General features: G+C 42.6%; 1 protein-coding gene across 2 annotated transcripts in view; it reads left to right on the forward strand.

Moving 5' to 3' along the window:
* Nucleotides 1-1,832: 1,832 nt before the first annotated feature.
* The window catches only part of LOC144510643 (protein kinase C beta type), a 288,328-nt gene continuing 270,425 nt past the window's right edge, over nt 1,833-19,735 (forward strand). For both annotated transcript variants that reach the window (XM_078240297.1, XM_078240296.1), the window contains exons 1-2: nt 1,833-2,175; nt 2,274-2,305. In XM_078240297.1, coding sequence (XP_078096423.1) covers nt 2,012-2,175; nt 2,274-2,305 — 196 coding nt within the window. In that variant the 5' untranslated portion in view covers nt 1,833-2,011. The remainder of the gene's footprint in view (nt 2,176-2,273; nt 2,306-19,735) is intronic.

The raw sequence follows: 19,735 nt of genomic DNA on the forward strand, positions 1-19,735 counted from the left end.
TGTTGGTTCACCTTCACCTGATCCGGCAGGGATTCAAGGTCATTTTCGACAAAGGTTTCCCCTCTTCTGTGCAGACATGTCTTTAACTTTAACATCTCTTTAACCTGTGCTTAATGCTCCCTCCACTCATAGAAATCCTACAGTGCAGAAGGAGGCCATTCGGCCCATCAAGTCTGCACCGACCACAATCCCACCCAGGCCCTACCCCCACATATGTTCCCGCTAATCCCACTAACCTACGTATCTCAGGACTCTAAGGGGCAATTTTTAACCTGGCCAATCAACCTAACCCGCACATCTTTGGACTGCGGGAGGAAACCGGAGCACCCGAAGGAAACCCACGCAGACACGAGGAGAATGTGCAAACTCCACACAGACAGTGACCCAGGCCGGGAATCGAACCCAGGACCCTGGAGCTGTGAAGCAGCAGTGCTAACCACTGTGCTACCGTGCCGCCCACTCACATTGTCTGTATCTTTAAGACCTGGTTGGTTGTAGAGATTCGCATTCTAATCAGTATTCTGTAACTTGATTTTGTGTCTCTGTGCCCTGTTTGAGAGCAGATATCCACTCCATCTGACGAAGGAGCAGCGCTCCGAAAGCTAATGGCATTTGCTACCAAATAAACCTGTTGGACTTTAACCTGGTGTTGTTAAAACTCTTACAGATATGTCCAGACAGTCACTTGTCTGTAAAAATGGAAAAGATTGAGACAGTTCAAATTCTCAGCAGAACAGTCGAAATTAATTAAAAAGGATCTGCGGGAGACCTGATTGCGGCTTACCTTGCAGTCTCCAACTTCAATCTTAAAATATGTTTTCCCTGCACTTTTATAGCCTTACCACCACCACCCTCCCTCCCCCTAATATCTGAGCTTCTAAAAGCCTCTCGATTCAGTTCCAATTACGCTTTAACTCCACGCGGATTTTTAGGCTGATTTTACATTCGATCTTTGTAATAATTTATTTGCGAGAATATTCCTATTATTGCCAAATTTCATATTGCACGGAGGCAACTCTCGGCCCATACAATATTAAGAGGGAATTAAATATATGCAAATGAATATAAAATGATATCAGGGAAGATTAATGCACAAGGGATTAGAATGAGCAGCTCCAATTGAAGGAGGAGAACGGGACACATAAAAAGGGGCAAAAGGTCTGATATAATTTCTATGACAATATATACATGTAGCTGCATGGAATAGTCACAATGGTTCTTTTCTTAGGTCTATACCATTAAAAAAATATACAAAATATGGATACGCTGAAATAGTTGCTAGCATTTAATCCATGCCGAAGTTCACATGGTCATTAAAAACGCCTGAAATATTACTCTTGACAATTCATTGTCACTTCGGCCTCTGTTGTTTTACACCGATTCTGGGGTTTCTATCAATCTTTCTTTACTTCGCCCTATTTACAGTAAACAGAGAAGCGCAAGCTTTCAGAAATGGAGCGAGCGTATGGCTGAGCTATCAATTCTTTATAGACCTGAAAATGGAAGAACATTGCAAGATTATTTGTTGCTCATTCTGACCGGCTGCTGCGACTAATCAGATCATAGATACGCCGTTTCCTTGTGGTCGACGCTGAAATGCACTGTGACTAATCCACTTTTCTCTAGCAACTATCCACATTAGTAAACCTGTTGAGCGCTTTGCTTCAAACGGGGTCTTCAGCTCCTATTCTCGTGGTGATTTTAATGTTTATATAATATGACAAGCGTATTAAAAAAATGCAGATTTTGTGCTGTTGGTAGAATTGGTAGCTGGGTATGATTATGTAAATAGAAAGAGGGTTGATTTAGTAGAGGCGGAGCGTGCTGACGTTGTGTGCTTGTGTAGAGAAGGCGCAGCCTGAGCTCATCACTGCCGCCAGCTTTTTGCTCACTTGGTTCGTTGGCCGGTGGGTTCACACCAAAAATCGGAGAAGAAAACAGCAAGGAGTTGATTCGTGATTAAGTTGTTGTTTTCGCAGTGACCATTGAGCAGTGTCTCGCTGTTGGAAGGATGTCCGATACTGTGTATGCAATGGAGAGCGAGGACACCACCGTTCGCTTCGCCCGCAAAGGCGCTTTGAGACAGAAAAACGTTCACGAAGTGAAGGACCATAAATTCATCGCTCGCTTTTTCAAGCAGCCCACATTCTGCAGCCACTGCACCGACTTTATTTGGTGAGAGCACAGTCTGATGCCACACTATAGCATTCTCTTGCCTAAAATGCATCGTTTCTAATATCATTAATATTATTTGTTTATGATTGTTTTAACAGGGGATTCGGGAAGCAGGGATTCCAGTGTCAAGGTGGGCGTTCCCTCGGGTACAGTAGCAACAGTGTCTTGGGTGTCAGCTTGGATTCTTTGGACAGTGTTGTGCTCAGGACACTATCTGCACCAAAATCACGAACAGTTTAGCCTGTGCTCACGTGATGTTTTATGTGAAGATTGAGCGGTGATGCTGTTCTCTGTATTGGCTCAGATGGAGAGAAAAGTCTAGCATTACAAATCTGAGTAACTTGATTAACTGAAATGCTAGTCATTGGGTGAATTAACGTAACATGTTTTAGTGGCGATAGCAATTTTGAAGTGTAATGTCTGTGTGGGAACGTTCCTTGCTTGTTTAATACGAAGTGCAAAACCTTTGCACAAACTAGCGGGCAGATTAGAGATTGTATTTCGTTAATAGAGCCGGATGCAGGTGGCATCCCTTGCTGTACAATTTTCCGACCCGCAAGGTGGAGACTCGTGTACGCAAAAACCGACCAGTTCCCCGGTGACTTTTAACATAATTTGAACTAGTTATCCTAGTTAGTTTTAATAAGGCAGGTTTCCAAAGTGTCCGTGTATCTCTTGCGTTGTGATGCTCCCTTTGGAATTCGTCTTGAACTTGATTCATATTAGCGCGTGTTTATAAAAGTTGTATCCACTTTCTGTTTTTTCAGTTTTTATTTTACTGTCTTCCTGCCCATTTTTCAAAAATCAACTATTGAACCGCCTCACTTTTTCTTCCTTTCTGTAACAACGTGCAACCATTTTTTTTGCGAGGATAATTGTGTCTGTTTCTTAACCCCACCCTTTCCCGTCTTTAAGCGGAAGCGTCAAGTGTCTCTGCGAAACATAAAAATAGAAACGTTAGTTTCGTATCTAACGTTTTGAAGAGGGGTTTCATCAAGAAATGGTGGTGCTGGGAATGGAATATGGACGGGTTCACAGTTAACTAAAGGAAAGATCACCAAAGAGTAGTTGTTTCACATACCCCACGTATGTCTGGAGTTAGTTGGCTCCTTCTACCCTTTTGCTTTAAATCTATTTCACACATTATCGGCTTCCCCACTCCGTGGTAGAGGCATTCCAGTTTGGTTAAGGAGTTGGTTGGTGAATGTTCAATCATCACTACAGCATACACTGGGTCCCTGCTTCTCTGTACTTTCTAAAGACATTTTTGAAAATCAAATTGACCCTATGCAGTTGGTTACATGGGTGAAGTCTGTACTGGAGAGATGGAGAGTTAACTAGTATGGTTGTCCAGTGAAATTGGCAAGAGGCCTGAGACATATGTATAGTTACAGAACGGCAACTGATGTAGATAAACCAAAAGTATCTCTGAGGTGTAACTGTCACAATTTCTACTTGGTCATCTGGGAGGAGGGACTTTCCCTCCAGTACGGGGTGAGTTTCTCCAACCTGTCATATACCTTGGAACAGGTGTGACTTAAGAGAAAACACCCTGGGAAGTGTGTTATTAATCTAAAGTGCTCCATCCAAATATAGTTGAAGGGGAAAGAAACAAAAGTGTTTGAGATATATTTTTTGTTTCTTGTGTAAAGGAAGCAGATTTGTCATGTTATGGTAGGCAAGTAAAAAAGACTATTTCAAATCATTTGTGTTTAGTTGTGACTCTTTAATATTAAGATGAACTTCTAGATCACAAACCCCCAATGCTGGAATTCAGCAAAAAGTTCCCAAACCATTCGGAACTGAAGTTTTCCCCAGAATTCACATTTCATTTGTCACAACCAAGATGAAAGCCAATTCATGCTCAGCTCATTGATAGCTGGATAGCAGCTATCATAAGCTGATATTTTCCAACCAGGAGGTCTGACCTGTTTTTCTGTGGTTGCTTTGTTATTGTCAGAATCAAAGACTGCATTTCTAATATTGCCTTATTAATCTCCAAGACTTTCCAAAGCAGTTTACAGTCAATTAAATATTTTTGAAGTCTAGTCATTTTTGTAATGCTGGAAACATGGCAGCAATTTGCACACCGCGATCTCCCCCAAAAACTAATGCTATAATAAGTGAGTCTCATTCTGTTATGTAGATTGAGGAATAGATATTGGTCAGGACTCCAAGTGATAACTTCCTGCTCTTCAAAATAGTGCTTTGGCATCTTTACATTCAGTTGAGGGAGCTCGTGGAGCTTCAGTTTAACAACTCGTGTTCCTCAGTACTGCACTCATTGTCAGTCTGGATTTTTCAACTCTGGTCTTTGGAATGGAACTTAAACTTACAACCTTCTGACTCAGAGGCAAGAGTGCTACCAACATGGCTGATGCCATTAAAGAGGAGGTATTCTGTGTTGTTTCTAGGGTGGCAAATATGTTAGATTAGCATCGATTTTCAATCATATCTTCACCAAGGTGATGGAAGGAAATTACTTATGGTAAAGAAAGATTATGCCATAATTCTTTGTGCTGAAGTTTAAACTCGTTAAAAGATTTGCAAGTGGAGATTTCTCCATCTGTTTAGGCTAATTCTGACTGTGAGTGAGGGATGTCATGGTGCTGTGCATTTGTATATGCTTCACAGACTCAGTGTGAACAGATGCAGAGTGTTCTTGTTTATAAAATATTGACACTTTAATCCCTTTAGAACTTTAAAATAGAATAGATCAGATTGCAATTTGTATTCCCCTCTGGCCACAATCTTAGGAGTTTTATTTTCATTCACATAAATTAGTGTTGGGAGAGAAAATTCTTCAGTTTTAAGATTTGCATTAAGTTCATGTTCAGGAATGATTCTTCAGAAGAAGAACATAAAAATATAAGTTGGTAGAGGCATAGGTCTCTTGGTCCTTTGGGTCTGCTGTGCTGTTCAGTACAGTCATTGCTGATCTTCTGCCTCAACTCCACATACCTGCACTATTCCAACATAAGAACATAAGAAATAGGAGCAGGAGTAGGCCATCTAGCCCCTCGAGCCTGCCCCGCCATTCAATAAGATCATGGCTGATCTGACGTGGATCAATACCACTTACCCGCCTGATCCCCATAACCCTTAATTCCCTTACCGATCAGGAATCCATCCATCCGCGCTTTAAACATATTCAGCGAGGTAGCCTCCACCACCTCAGTGGGCAGAGAATTCCAGAGATTCACCACCCTCTGGGAGAAGAAGTTCCTCCTCAACTCTGTCTTAAACCGACCCCCCTTTATTTTGAGGCTGTGTCCTCTAGTTTTAACTTCCTTACTAAGTGGAAAGAATCTCTCTGCCTCCACCCTATCCAGCCCCCGCATTATCTTATAAGTCTCCATAAGATCCCCCCTCATCCTTCTAAACTCCAACGAGTACAAACCCAATCTCCTCAGCCTCTCCTCATAATCCAAACCCCTCATCTCCGGTATCAACCTGGTGAACCTTCTCTGCACTCCCTCCAATGCCAATATATCCTTCCTCCTATAAGGGGACCAATACTGCACACAGTATTCCAGCTGCGGCCTCACCAATGCCCTGTACAGGTGCATCAAGACATCCCTGCTTTTATATTCTATCCCCCTCGCGATATAGGCCAACATCCCATTTGCCTTCTTGATCACCTGTTGTACCTGCAGACTGGACCCCCAGGTCCCTTTGCACGGTAGCATGTTTTAATTTGTTTCCATTGAGATAGTAATCCCATTTGTTATTATTTCCTCCAAAGTGTATAACCTCGCATTTCTCAACGTTATACTCCATTTGCCATATCCTCGCCCACTCACTCAGCCTGTCCAAATCTCTCTGCAGATCTTCTCCGTCCTCCACACGATTCACTTTTCCACTTATCTTTTTGGTTTCCAAACATCTATCAGTTTCTGTCGTTAGTATGCTTAGTGACTGAATATCTGCAGCCCTCTGGTGTGGAGAATTGCCAAGATTCACAACACAATTAGTCAAAAAATTTCTTTTTATCTCATTCCTAAATGGCAAACCCATTATTCTGAGTTTTATGATCCCCAGTTCTAGATTCCCCAGCCAAGGAGAAATCCTCTGAGAATCTAGCTTCTTAAGAACTTTGTATGTTTCAATTGATCACCTTTGAATCTTCTATTTCTAGAGAATATAGGTTTAGTCTACTTGATCACTTTTTATGGAGCAGGCCCCTCATCCCAGGAATCAGTCTAGTGGAACTTTGTTTCAAAGAGATCAAAACCATAAACAATACTCCCAAGTGTTATTTCGTCAAGGCCCTATAAAATTACAGTAAGACTTCTTGACTCTTATGCTCCAATCCATTTTCAGTGTAGGATAATACACTATTTTCTTCATTACTTGCTGTACCTTCATATTAATTTTCTGTGATCAGTGCGTAGTGACACACAGATTTGTCTGAATACCAGCATATCCCAGTCTCCCATCATTTGAATAATATTCTGTTTTTTGTTTCTCCTTTCAAAGTGAATAATTCTATACTCCCCACTTGTTCCACCTGTCATGTCATTGCCCACTCGTTTGCATGCTCTTTGCATTCTCCTCACAGCTTGCTTTCCTAACTAACTTTGTATCATCTGAAAACTTGATATATTACACTCAGTCTCTTCATCTGAGTGATTGATATAGATTGTAAATAGCTGAGGCTCAAGTACTAATGCTGGCAGTACTTCACTAGTTACAGCCTACTAACCTGAAAATGTGTTGGCTGTGGGATGCCCCTTCTCTTGCAATGTACCTGCCCAAATAGCTACTGATGCACGAAAGTAAGCCCATAAATGGTTAAATTTAGATAAGGAAAGTCTTTTGGTCCATCTGATTTATCATGTCCTGACAGGTGTTTCTGCAACTGATTCACAAGCATGGCACAACTTACAGCTATTTATTCCTACTCTGTTTATTATCCTTTAGCCAGTCCTCAATCTATGCAAATATATTACCCCCTCATACCAGGAGCCCTAATATTGTGTAATAATCTCTTATATAGCGCATTTGTGAGTACATTTTGAAAATCCAATACACTACATCCACTGGATTCCCCCTTATCTACTGTATTAATTATAAAATCAAAAAAACTAACAGATTTATCGAATGTGATCTCTCTTCAATAAATTAATATTAACACTGGCCAATCATGTTATGATTCCCAAAATGCTCTGTTTTACCTCCCCAATAATTGCTTCCAGCATTTACTCTACTACTTATGTCAGGTTAACTGGTCTAGAGTTTTCCAATTCAGTCCACCTCTTTTAGCCGTGTATTAATCAAATCTCGGCTAATGTGTAGAATCACATTTGGCAAAAGTCTACAATCTTGTTTTTGTATTAATTTTCATTTTGAAACATTTTTTGGAAACAGAATGGTGAAGAATTGGACTAGTTACTAGTTCCGATTCAACAGTTTTGTCATATTGTATTTGAGAAACAGAACATTCAGCCCTTTGAGCCTCTCCTACAATTAAATCATGGTTGATCTACAACCAGGTGCATTTGTCAAATTGTTTTTTTTTACTCATTCTTGGGATGTGGACATTGCTGGTTAGGCCAGTGTTTAATGCCCATCCCTAATTGCCCTTGAGAAGATGGAGCCTTCTTGAACCACTTCAGTCCATGTGATGTAGAAACACCCACAGTGGGAGAGAGGTCCAGCAATTTGACCCAGCAACTGTGGGGGGGGGGGGGGGGGGGGTGGCAATATATTTCCAAATTGGGATGGTGGGTGGCTTGTAGAGGAACTTCCAGGTGGTGGTATTTGCATGTCTGCTGCCTTTGTCCTTGCAGATGATCGTGGTTGTGGGTTTGGAAAGTACAGTTTCAGGAGGCTTGGTGAGTTCCTGCAGTGCATCTTGTAGATGGTACAAACTGCCATTGTGTTGGTAGTGGAGGGAGAAAATATTTGTGGATGGGATGCCAATCAAACGGGCTGCTTTATCCTGGATGGTTTCAATTTTCAAGAGTTCTTGGAACTGCACTCATCGAGGCAAGTGAAGAGTATGCCATCAGACTCCTGACTTGTGCTGTGAAGATGGAGGACAGGCTTTGGGGAATCGGGAGGTGTGTTACTGCAGGATTCCTAGTCTCTGACTAGCCACTGTGTTTATATGGCTAATCCAGTTCAGTTTCTCGTCCATGGTAACCCCCAGGATTTTGAAGGGGATTCAGTGAAGGTAATGCCATTGAATGTCAAAGGGCAATGGTTCGATTCTTTGTTGTTGGAAATAGTCACTGCCTGACACTTGTGTGGTGCAAATGTTACTTGCCATTTGTCAGCCCAAGCCTGTATATTGTCCACGTCTTGCTTCATATGGATATGGCTTCTTCAGTATCAGAGAAGTCACAAATGGTGCTGAACATTGTGAAATCATCAGCGGACGTCTCCATTCCTGACCCTTATGATGGAAGGAAAGTCATTGGTGAAGTATCCGAAGACAGTTGGGCCTAGGACATTACCCAGAGGAATTCCTGCTGTGATGTCTTGGAACTGTGATGATTGTGCCAGGTATGACTCCAATCAGTGGAGAGTTTTCCCCCTGATTCCCATTGACTCCAATTTTGCTAGGGCTCCTTAATGCCATACTCTTTCAAGTGCAGACTTGATGTCAAGGGCAGTCACCCTCACTTCACCTTCTGGGGTTTAACTTTTTTGGTCCAGGTTTTCACCAAGGCTGTAATAGGGTCAAGAACTGAGTGGATCTGGTTGAAACCAAACTGGGTATCAGTGAGCAGTTTATTGCAAAGCAAGTGCTGCTCAATAGCATTGTTGATGACCCCTTCCATCACTTTACTGATAGGGTGGTAATTAGCAGAGATGGATGTGTCTTGTTTTGTGGGCAGGACATACCTGGGAATTATTCGCATTGTCAGGTTGATGCCCGTCTTGTGGCTGTACTGGAACAGCTTGACTAGGGGCATGGAAAGGTCAGGAGTATAAATCTTCAGTACTATTGCTGGAATACTGTCAGGGCCCATAGCCTTTGTAGTTTCCAGTGCCTTCAGCCATATCTTGATATCACGTGGAGTGAATTGAATTGGTTGAAAACTAGCATCGGTGATGCTGGGGACCTTCAGATGAGGCTGAGACAGATCATCTACTTGGCACTTCTGGCTGAAGATTGTTGCAAATGCTTCAGCCTTATCTTTTGCACTGATGTGCTGAGTTCCACCATCATTGAGGATGGGAAGATTTGTGGAGCCTTCTCCTCCAGTGAGTTGTTTACTTGTACACCACCATTCATGATTGGATGTGGCAGGACTGCAGATCTTAGATCTGATCCAATGGTTGCAAAATCGCTTACTTGCTGCTTCTGTTGTTTGGCATGCAAGTAGTCCTAAATTGTAGCTTCGCCAGATTAACACCTAATTTTTCAGTATGCCTGCTGCTTCTCCTGGCATTCCCTCCTGCACGCTTGATTAATCCAGAGTTGATTTCCTGGCCTGGTGGTAATGATAGAGTGGGGGATTTACCAGACCAAGGTTACAGATTGTGGGCTTCTGATGGCCCACAGTGCCTCATGGTTGCCCAGTTTTGAGTTGCTAGATCGTTTGAAATCTTTCCCATTTAGCTGATGGCAGTGCCAAGCAACATGGTGAAGGGTATCCTCAATGTGAAGATGAAATCTCCACAAGGACTGTGTGGTTATCATTCCTATCGTGATACACTCGTGAACAGGTGCATCTGTAGCAGGCAGGTTGGTGAAAATGAACTCAAGTATGTTTTTTACCTCTTAGTTCCCTCACCATCTGTCGAAGACCCTGATAACAGCTAGGACTTGGCCAGCTCGCTCTATAGTGGTGCTACCAAGCCAATTTTGGTGATGGACATTGAAGCCCCCACCCAGAGTACATTCCGTACTCTTGTCACCTTCAGTGCTTCCTCCATGTGGTGTTCAAAATAGAGGAGTACTGATCCATCAGCTGAGGGTGGGTGGGGCGGGGGCTAGAGGGGATAAAAGGTGGTAATCAGCAGGGAGTTTTCATGTCCATATTTGACCTGATGCCATGAGACTTCACGAGGTCTTGAGTCTTTGCAGGGTTGACAAGGCTGCATTTGCTGTTGTTGTTTCCAGTGCTCAGGTTGATGCTGGGTAGTCTGTCCAATTTAATTCTTCACGCAGAGAGTGGTGGGGGTGTGGAATGAGCTGCCGGATAAAGTGGTAAATGCGGGGTCACTTTTAAGAAAAACTTGGACGGGTTCATGGATGAGAGGGGTGTGGAAGGATATGGTCCAAGTGCAGGTCAGTGGGACTAGGCAAAAATTGGTTTCGACACAGACAAGAAGGGCCAAGAGGCCTGTTTCTAAGCTGTAATTTTCTATGGTTCTAATTCCTTTTTAGGCTTTATAGCGGTTTGAAACAACTGAATGGCTAGCTAGGCCCTTTTCATTTTAAGAGTCACTACATTGTTGTGGTCTGGAACCATGTGTGGGCCAGAGCAGGTAAGGACAGCAAATTTTCTTCCCTCAAGGACATTAGTCAGCCAAATGGATCTTTGCGACAATCTGGTTTCATTGTCCCTCAATAGAATTTTGATTCCACGTTTGTATTGAACTTGAATTTCAGCATCTGCTGTGGTGGGATGTGAACCTGCGTCCTCAGAACATTTACCCTGGGTCTTTGGATTACTAGTCCAGTGACAATACCACTACGCCACCACCTCCCCCTAATATCTTCTGTTTGTTTTCAAATAGTGCTGAGAGATCTTTAACATCACCAGAATCACGTTTTCACTTCCCTTTTCAGCTCCCCCGAAGCACTCTTTCAACGTTACACTCATTGTCAATCAAATTATATGACTATGTCCTGAGATTATCTTCAAGCTTCTTGCATGCTATTAACTGAGCCAAACCGCCACGAGAGACTGAGCGGGCTATTTCACATACTGCTATAAAGCTAACTGCACAGCTAAATCAAAATTCTAATCTAAAATATGATATTGATAAAGGAAATGGGCTTATTGATCGGCAATTTCCTTAAGTAAATTCCAATTGCTAAATTGATACAAATACTGACAAGTCAAGATGCTTCTGGCTCTGGGAACATCTTTCAGTAAGGATTACGATCATGAAAAACTGACTTTTTGTTTATGTAGTGAACAAGGTTTCTAAGTTGTGCCATGCCTGTGCGTCAATTGTAGAAAAACACATCAGGGTGGCACAGTGGTTAGCATTGCTATCTCACAGCGCCAGGGACGCAGGTTCAATTCCTGGCTTGGTTCACTGTCTGTGCGGAGTTTGCACGTGTCTGTATGGGTTTCCTCCCACAGTCCGAAAGACGTGCTGGTTAGGTACATTGGCCATGCTAAATTCCGGCGCTGGAGTGTGGTGACAAGGAGATTTTCACAGTAACTTAATTGCAGTGTTAATGTAAGCCTACTTGTGACACTGATAGGATATTGTGCTGGGAACTTGAAAGGATAGATCAGATGGACCAAAAGGCTTCCTTTATCTAAACCTAACTATTTATGGACGTACTTTTGTAAGATAAAGGGCACCTAACAACAAACAAATCAAGTCAAAGCTCTGCGTCCTGCCACATCATGAATAGTGGTACATTATTAAACAACTAACCAGAGGGGGACGCTCCACAAACATCCCCATCCTCAATGATGTGTGAGTTCAACACATGTTGAAACATTTGCCTGAGATGCAAGTTCGGTGAACCATCTTGGTTGCTTCCTAAGGACTCCAGATTCAGAGATATCAATCTTCAATACATCCCATGCCATATCAAGAATTGGCTGAAGACACTGGTTACAACCCTAACGACCCCTTGGCTATGGTACTGAAGATTTGTGCTCCAGAACTAGCCTCGCCCTGGACATCCTGACTGAGTATAGCAACAATGCTGGCACCTACCCGACAATGTGAAAAATTGTCCACACAAACAGAACATATCAAATAGGGCTAATGCCACCACATCAGTCTATTATTAATCAATGCAAAACAACCAAATGTATCATTGAGAATGCTATCAAGCAGCACTTACCAACAAGCAGGTTATTGCTGACTGCTCAGTTTGAGTTCCACTAGGGCCACTCAACTGTAGACCTCACGGCAGCTAGTGAAAAAAGAGCTGAATTCCAGAGGAGATAAAAGTAGTCCTTCACATCAAGGCAGCATCTGACTAAATGTGATATCAGAAGACTGAGTAAAATTGAAATCACTGGGGTCAAGGGAATACTCTCCAGTGATTGGCATCACACCTAACACAAAGGAAGATGATTGTTGTTGGAGGCCAAGGCCCCAGGAAATTGCTGCAGGAATTCCTCTGGATATTGTCCAAGGCCTAAAAGGCTTCAGCTGTTTCATCAATTACTTTACCTCCAACATAAGATTAATTGTGCAATGCTTAGTACCCTTTGCACTTCTTCAGATACTTAAGCAATCAGGTTCCATATGCAGCAAAAACTGCACAATATTCAGGCTTGAGTTGATAATTGGCAAGTCATATTCATGCCATACAAGTGCCAGGCAGAGAGAATCCAAGCATCTTGCCTTGACATTGCCCCTCAACATTCAATAGCATTACCGTGATGCATGGAAACATCACCTGTAAGTTCCATTTCACCCACGCACCATCCTGACTTGGAACTATATTACCATTCCTTCACTGACACTGGATCAAAATCCTTATAAAGCTATGACTGTGGCCAAATAGATTTTCAAGTTTGCTGACGATACCACTGTAGTGTGTCGGATCTCAATCAATGACGAGAGACAGAGTATAGGAATGAGATAGAGAATCTGGTGAACCGGTGCAGCAACAATAATCTCTCCCTCAATGTCAACAAAACGAAGGAGATTGTCATTGACTTCAGGAAGCATAGAGGAGAACATGCCTCTATGTCAATGGTGACAAAGTAGAAAGGGTCGAGAGCTTCATGTTTTTAGGTGTCCAGATCACCAGCAACCTGTCCTAGTGTCCCGTTTCCGCGCCGCCGCCCCCACTATGGTTAAGAAAGCCAACCAACGCCTCTACTTTCTCAGAAGACTAAGAAAATTTGGCATGTCAGCTGTGACTCTCTCCAACCTTTACAGATGCACCACAGAAAGCATTCTTTCTGGTTGTATCACGGCTTGGTATAGCTCCTGCTCTACCCAAGACCGCAAGGAACTACAAAAGGTTGTGAATGTAGCCCAATCCATACCACAAACCAGCCTCCCATCCATTGACTCTGTCTACACTTCCCGCTGCCTCAGCAAAGCAGCCAGCATAATTAAGAACTCCACGCACCTCGGACATTCTCTCTTCCACCGCCTTCCGTCAGGAAAAAGATACAAAAATCTGAGGTCATGTACCAACCAACTCAAGAACAGCTTCTTCCCTGCTGCCATCAGACTTTTGAATGGACTTACCTTGCATTAAGTTGATCTTTCCCTACACTCTAGCTATGACTGTAACACTACATTCTGCACTCTCTTGTTTCCTTCCCTATGAACAGTATGCTTTGTATGGCGCGCAAGAAACAATACTTTTCACTATTGTGACAATTAATCAAATCAAATCCCAGAACTCCCTTCCGAACAACACTACAGGTGTAGCTCCAGCCTTCGTCAAAGGCAAATTGGGAATGGTCGATAAATGCTTGCTAAAGACTAAAAGTGAGGATGTTTGCTGCTGGTTGTACAGTGTTCAGTACCATTACACCTCCTCAGATACTGAAACAACCCATACTTGCATGCAGCAAGGCCTGGAGAGCATTCCGGTCTGGCCTGATACATGGCAAGAGCCTACAACAACCATTTCCTCTTGAGATTCATTGCTGAACCCCCATCAAGAACATCCTGGGGGTTACCATTGACCAGAAACCTGCCACACTAGCTATATACTGTGGCTATAAGAGCAAGTCCGAGGCTCTGAATTCTGCAGTGAGTAACTTTACTCTGGACTCCCCAAAGTCTGTCCATCTAGTACAGATGATGAGGAGATGCCGGCGTTGGACTGGAGTAAACACAGTAAGAAGTCTCACCAACACCAGGTTAAAGTCCAACAGGTTTATTTGGTAGCAAAAGCCACTAGCTTTCGGAGCGCTGCTCCTTCATCAGGTGAGTAACCCCCATCAACCCCCACTCACCTGATGAAGGAGCAGTGCTCCGAAAGCTAGTGGCTTTTGCTACCAAATAAACCTGTTGGACTTTAACCTGGTGTTGTGAGACTTCTTACTGCATCCAGTACAGGTCAGGAGTCTGATGGAATACTTACCACTTGTTTGGATGAGGGCAACTCTCATCCACCACCTGCAGACAGCAGCAGTAATATGCACCATCTATCTATAAGATACACTGCAGTATCCACTGAGAACACCATCACTTGCAAGTTCCTGCCAAGCCTGGTTTGCAACTGCATTGCTGTTCCTTCACTGTCGCTGGGTCAAAATCCTGGAACACTCTAACTTGCACTATGGAAGAATCTACATTATATGGAGTACAACAGATAAAGAAGATGGATCACCACTACCTTTTTAAGGGTACGTGTGGATGGGCAATAAATGCTGGCCTAGCCAAAGTGTACACACCTGAAGAACAAATATATACTTAAAGCTATGTTTGTGCTCTTTCTACGTTGGAGGATACAATGTCTGGAACTGGCTCCCTAACAGAACTGTAGGTGTACCAACATTGAATAGACTGCAATGGTTCTAGAATGTGACTCACCACCATTTCAAAGGCAATTGGGGATGGGCTGCTGGCCTAGCAAGTGACACTCTCTTACCACAACCAAACTCAAACCTGCTGGAAATGATTCTCCACAGAATGGATGAAAAGTGGAAAAATTGTCTTAATTTCTGAAATAAAGCCAGCATCTGTTGCCCATCCCTAATTACCCTTGCTTATTTGTAGGTTTGTTGAAATTTTGATTTATTGTCACATATCTTAATATACAGTGAAAAATATTGTTTCTTGCGTGCTAGAGAAAAATCAACTTCATGAGGTAGGTCTATTCAAAAGTTTGATGGCAGCAGGGAAGAAGCTATTCTTGAGGTGGTTGGTACATGATCTCACTTTTGTATCTTCTTCCTGACAGAAGAAGGTGGAAGAGAATATATCTGGGGTGTGTGGAGTCCTTGATTATGCTGGCTTCTTTTCCGAGGCAGCGGGAGGTGTAGACAGTCAATGGATTGGAGACTGGTTTGCGTGATGGACTGGGCTTTGTTCATGACCCTTTGTAGTTTCTTGCAGTCTTGGACAGAGCAAGAGCCATACCGAGCTGTGATACAACTAGAATGATGCTTTCTATCCTGCAGAGAGTTGTAGCGGACATGCCGAATTTCCTTGGCCTCCTGAGAAACTGGAGGCGTTGGTGGGCTTTCCTAACTATAGCATTGGCGTGAAGGGACCAGGACAGGTTATTGGTGATCTGGACACCGATAAGCTTGAAGCTGTCAACAATTTGTATAAATTGTATATGTCCTGAACAGGGAGGAAGACATACTTGCCTCACAAGCTGACCTTTTTGCACGTTGGCAACCTTTTGACAGTCAACAGTTCATAATTGTACCAGAAATATTAAAGCTGCAATGGTCGTATAATGAATATCTGCAAATGAATTACCGTTTGGAATCTGATCAAGGGTTTGGATGGTTTGCACATAGAATTACAGACACCCTGGAGTGAGTTATACATTAGATTAACAAAAGGATTTGGGTGGTAGTTATGCCCAAGATTTAATAAGAGGTTCAAATGATTTGAACATTGTTACTGGTTGGGACCAAAAGAAAAAATGCTGGAAAATTTCAGCAGGTCTGGCAGTATCTGTAAGGAGAGAAAAGAGCTAATGTTTCGACCCCAGGTGACCCTTTGTCAAAGCTTTGACAAAGGGTTATCTGGATTCAAAGTCAGCTCTTTTCTCTCCTTGCAGATACTGCCAGACCTGCTGAAATTTTCCAGCATTTTCTCTTGGTTTCAGATTCTAGCATCCGCAGTAATTTGCTTTTATCCACGTTGCTGGTTGGGAGTTAGCCGAGGGGTTCAAGTGGTTTGTGTGTAGAACAATACCCAGAAGTGAGTTACCGGTTGTAATTGAATCGGGGGATTTACAATGTTGCAATGACTTTGACAATAAATTTGTGTGGTTTGTATTTGACTTTTGAACGACAGAATAAGATTGCTGATTTGAAATCGATGTGACACGTTATTTTTGTATCCTGTACATTGTGAACACTTTTTGAGCCATCCTTATGACCAGAAATGGTCATCAGGCCACAGCTTGTTGAAGCAGGTGGCAACCATGTCACATTTGTTGAATCATTTGGAGTTGATTATTCTGAAATGGAAATGTCTTGCGCATGTTACATGTGAATACCTATTGAACTAGATCGAATATAAATTTATACAGTACAGAAGGAGGCCATTCGGCTAATCATGTGTCAGCTGTTTGAAAAAAGCTATCTAATTAGTCTCACTAACCCTGCTTTATTCCAATGCCCTTACTATGATTCAAAGACTTTAGTTCTGAGCTAGAGTGGGGATTCATTACTGTGGAACAGTCATGTCTTGAGTTGAAATGCTTGCTATCATTTTCCTCCAGATCTCCAGGCTCTAAATTTTTAAGAAAATAATACTCTTCATTACATTGAACTTCACAACCCATTTCATATTTAAGATCCTGCCAGCGCTGTAGTCCTACCAGATGCTTTTGTTGTGGGGAGTCCTGCTGCATTAGTTGTTGAGTCTTTTTTCACTCCGGTATATCGTTTGCATGGAAGAAGCATTTTGTTCCTAGCCGATCGGTGAATTCTCAGGTTTTGTTTCTGTTGTTTTGCAGTGGTGTTTATTCATCATTAATGGTGTTCATCTCATACTTGTATCCTCAACCGCTGAACATCCTGGGAAGCCATCTGACATTATCTGGATGGTACTTTCATACGTTTGCAGTTTCATGGCTAACACACATCTCTGAGGATCTCTGCCTGTGGTTATAATTCCCAGTAATTTGATAGACTTGAACTAATTCTAAAAATTCATCACATCCACGTCACAATTGAATGAAAGAAAAATTTTTGTGGTACCATTCGGAATGGCTCAAGATGCTTTACAGCCAATGGAATACATTTTGAAATGTTGTCATTCTGGTCATGATTCAAAAACGCCCTGTATTAACCACTTTCATAAATATCTTGACAACTACCAGTGAGTGGCCAACTGCTGTATGTATATTAATAAATGGCAATATCTGATTGATCCATCAATCTTGCTGGCAACTAGGAAAATAAGCTGGTGGAGAGATGGGTTCCTCCAAATGCAATCCTTGTAGACTGGTCATATAGCTCAAGATGGCACCATATCCAGAGTGTCTGTGCATCCTCACCTGCGGATACTTCTGGTTCTGTACATTTGTGTCCATTCTTTGGTGTCGAGGGGTTGAAGTGCCTCCTTGCCTTTCAGTGCTGTTGCTGTGAATCAGCTGCTAGGATGGCCCATTGTGAAGCATGGGAATTGTATGGGATAGTATGTTACCCAACACTGGACACTTGAAGAAAAATCCAAGAATGTGAATGTACAACCTGAATTCGTACATCATTTTTGCTGTGAGGCTAGGAGCAGAGCTCCAGCTACAATATAATTATAAGGGAAGTGCCACAAATTGTCCGTTTTCCAAATAAAGTTTTTAGTGGTTGTATGGTAGAATGCAACTCTAATCGACAAAGAGATCATACTTTTCCTAACTTGTCCCTTAGCTGTTTCCTGGCTGGTTCTATACCAGCAATATCACAGAAGGAGGCCATTCGGTTCATTGTATTTGCACCAGCTCTCCAAATGAGCATTAGGACTTAATGCCATTTCCCCATGCCTGTACAGTCCTCTATTGATACCTCGCCCCACATTGGCAATGTTAAAGTAACAGGATCTAGTGTTCGAGTACAGCTGTGGAAGAAAGCCCCGTATCACCAAGCTCTATTGTTTGGATGCTCACAGACTGGAAGAGGCTTTTTACTCTTTTCTGTTTGAAGTCTTGATTATGTCGCCTCTCCATATTTCTCAAAAGATTCTCAATTACCCTTCGAATAAGGGAAATTTGTGATTTTTATTAATGACTTAGACGAGGGGGCTGAAGGGTGGATCAGTAAATTTTCTGATGACGACAAGATTGGTGGAGTAGTGGATGAGGTGGAGGGCTGTTGTAGGCTGCAAAGAGACATAGATAGGATGCAAAGCTGGGCTGAAAAATGGCAAATGGAGTTTAACCCTGATAAATATGAGGTGATTCATTTTGGTAGGACAAATTTAAATGTGGATTACAGGGTCAAAGATAGGGCTCTGAAGACTGGAGGAATAGAGAGATCTTGGGGTCCATATCCACAGATCCCTGAAGGTTGCCACTCGAGTGGATAGAGCTGTGAAGAAGGCCTATAGTGTGTTAGCTTTTATTAACAGGGGGTTGGAGTTTAAGAGCCGTGGGGTTATGCTGCAACTGTACAGGACCTTGGTGAGACCACATTTGGAATATTGTGTGTAGTTCTGGTCACCTCACTATAAGAAGGATGTGGAAGTGCTGGAAAGAGTGCAAAGGAGATTTACCAGGATGCTGCCTGGTTTGAAGGGTAGGTCTTATGAGGAAAGGTTGAGGGAGCTAGGGCTGTCCTCTCTGGAGCGGAGGAGGTTGAGGGGAGACTTAATAGAGGTTTATAAAATGATGAAGGGGATAGATAGAGTGAACGTTCAAAGACTATTTCCTCAGGTGGATGGAGCTATTACAAGGGGGCATAACTATAGGGTTCATGGTGGGAGATATAGGAAGGATATCAGAGGTAGGTTCTTTACGCAGAGAGTGGTTGGGGTGTGGAATGGACTGCCTGCAGTGATAGTGGAGTCAGACACTTTAGGAACATTTAAGCAGTTATTGGATAGGCACATGGAGCACACCAGGATGATGGGGAGTGGGATAGCTTGATCTTGGTTTCAGATAAAGCTCGGCACAACATCGTGGGCCGAAGGGCCTGTTCTGTGCTGTACTGTTCTATGTTCTATGAAATGCTTAGATATCTGTGATGCAGTTTTAGTTGCATAGGTTGCAAAGGCTGGGACTATTCTTCTTGGGAAAAGAAGGTTGCGAGTAGATTTAATCAAGGTATTGAAAATCACAAGGGGACTGGGCAGAGTAGGTAGAGAGAAATGATTCCCATTGTTGGAAGCATCAAGAACTAAAGAGCACAGATAAAGAAGCAATGGCTATATGAGGAAAACTTTTATGCAGTATGTTGTTACAGGATCTGGAGTGCACTGCCTGAGTGTGATGTAGGCAGATTCAGTCAGAGCATTCAAAAGGGGATTAGGTTTTTCTGACAGAGCTTGCAGGGCGAGGAGGAAAAGAGGGAGAATAGCACTAGGTGAATTTCTCTTGCCGGGACATGACGGGCCAAATAGCTGTATTGTAAACACACTGATTCTATAATGTGATAGCATATCCCCTTTGTACCATGTCACAAGTTAGAACTGGCTTCAAATCTTGATAAAATCCAGTAAGCATTATTGCCTTGTAATATGCTCCGGTGAATGAACTGGCATAGATGTTACAGAGGTTATTCCTGTCACTGAGGAAGTGTTGGGATAA

The sequence above is a fragment of the Mustelus asterias genome, chromosome 23, assembly GCF_964213995.1.
Source record: "Mustelus asterias chromosome 23, sMusAst1.hap1.1, whole genome shotgun sequence".
NCBI lineage: Eukaryota > Metazoa > Chordata > Chondrichthyes > Carcharhiniformes > Triakidae > Mustelus > Mustelus asterias.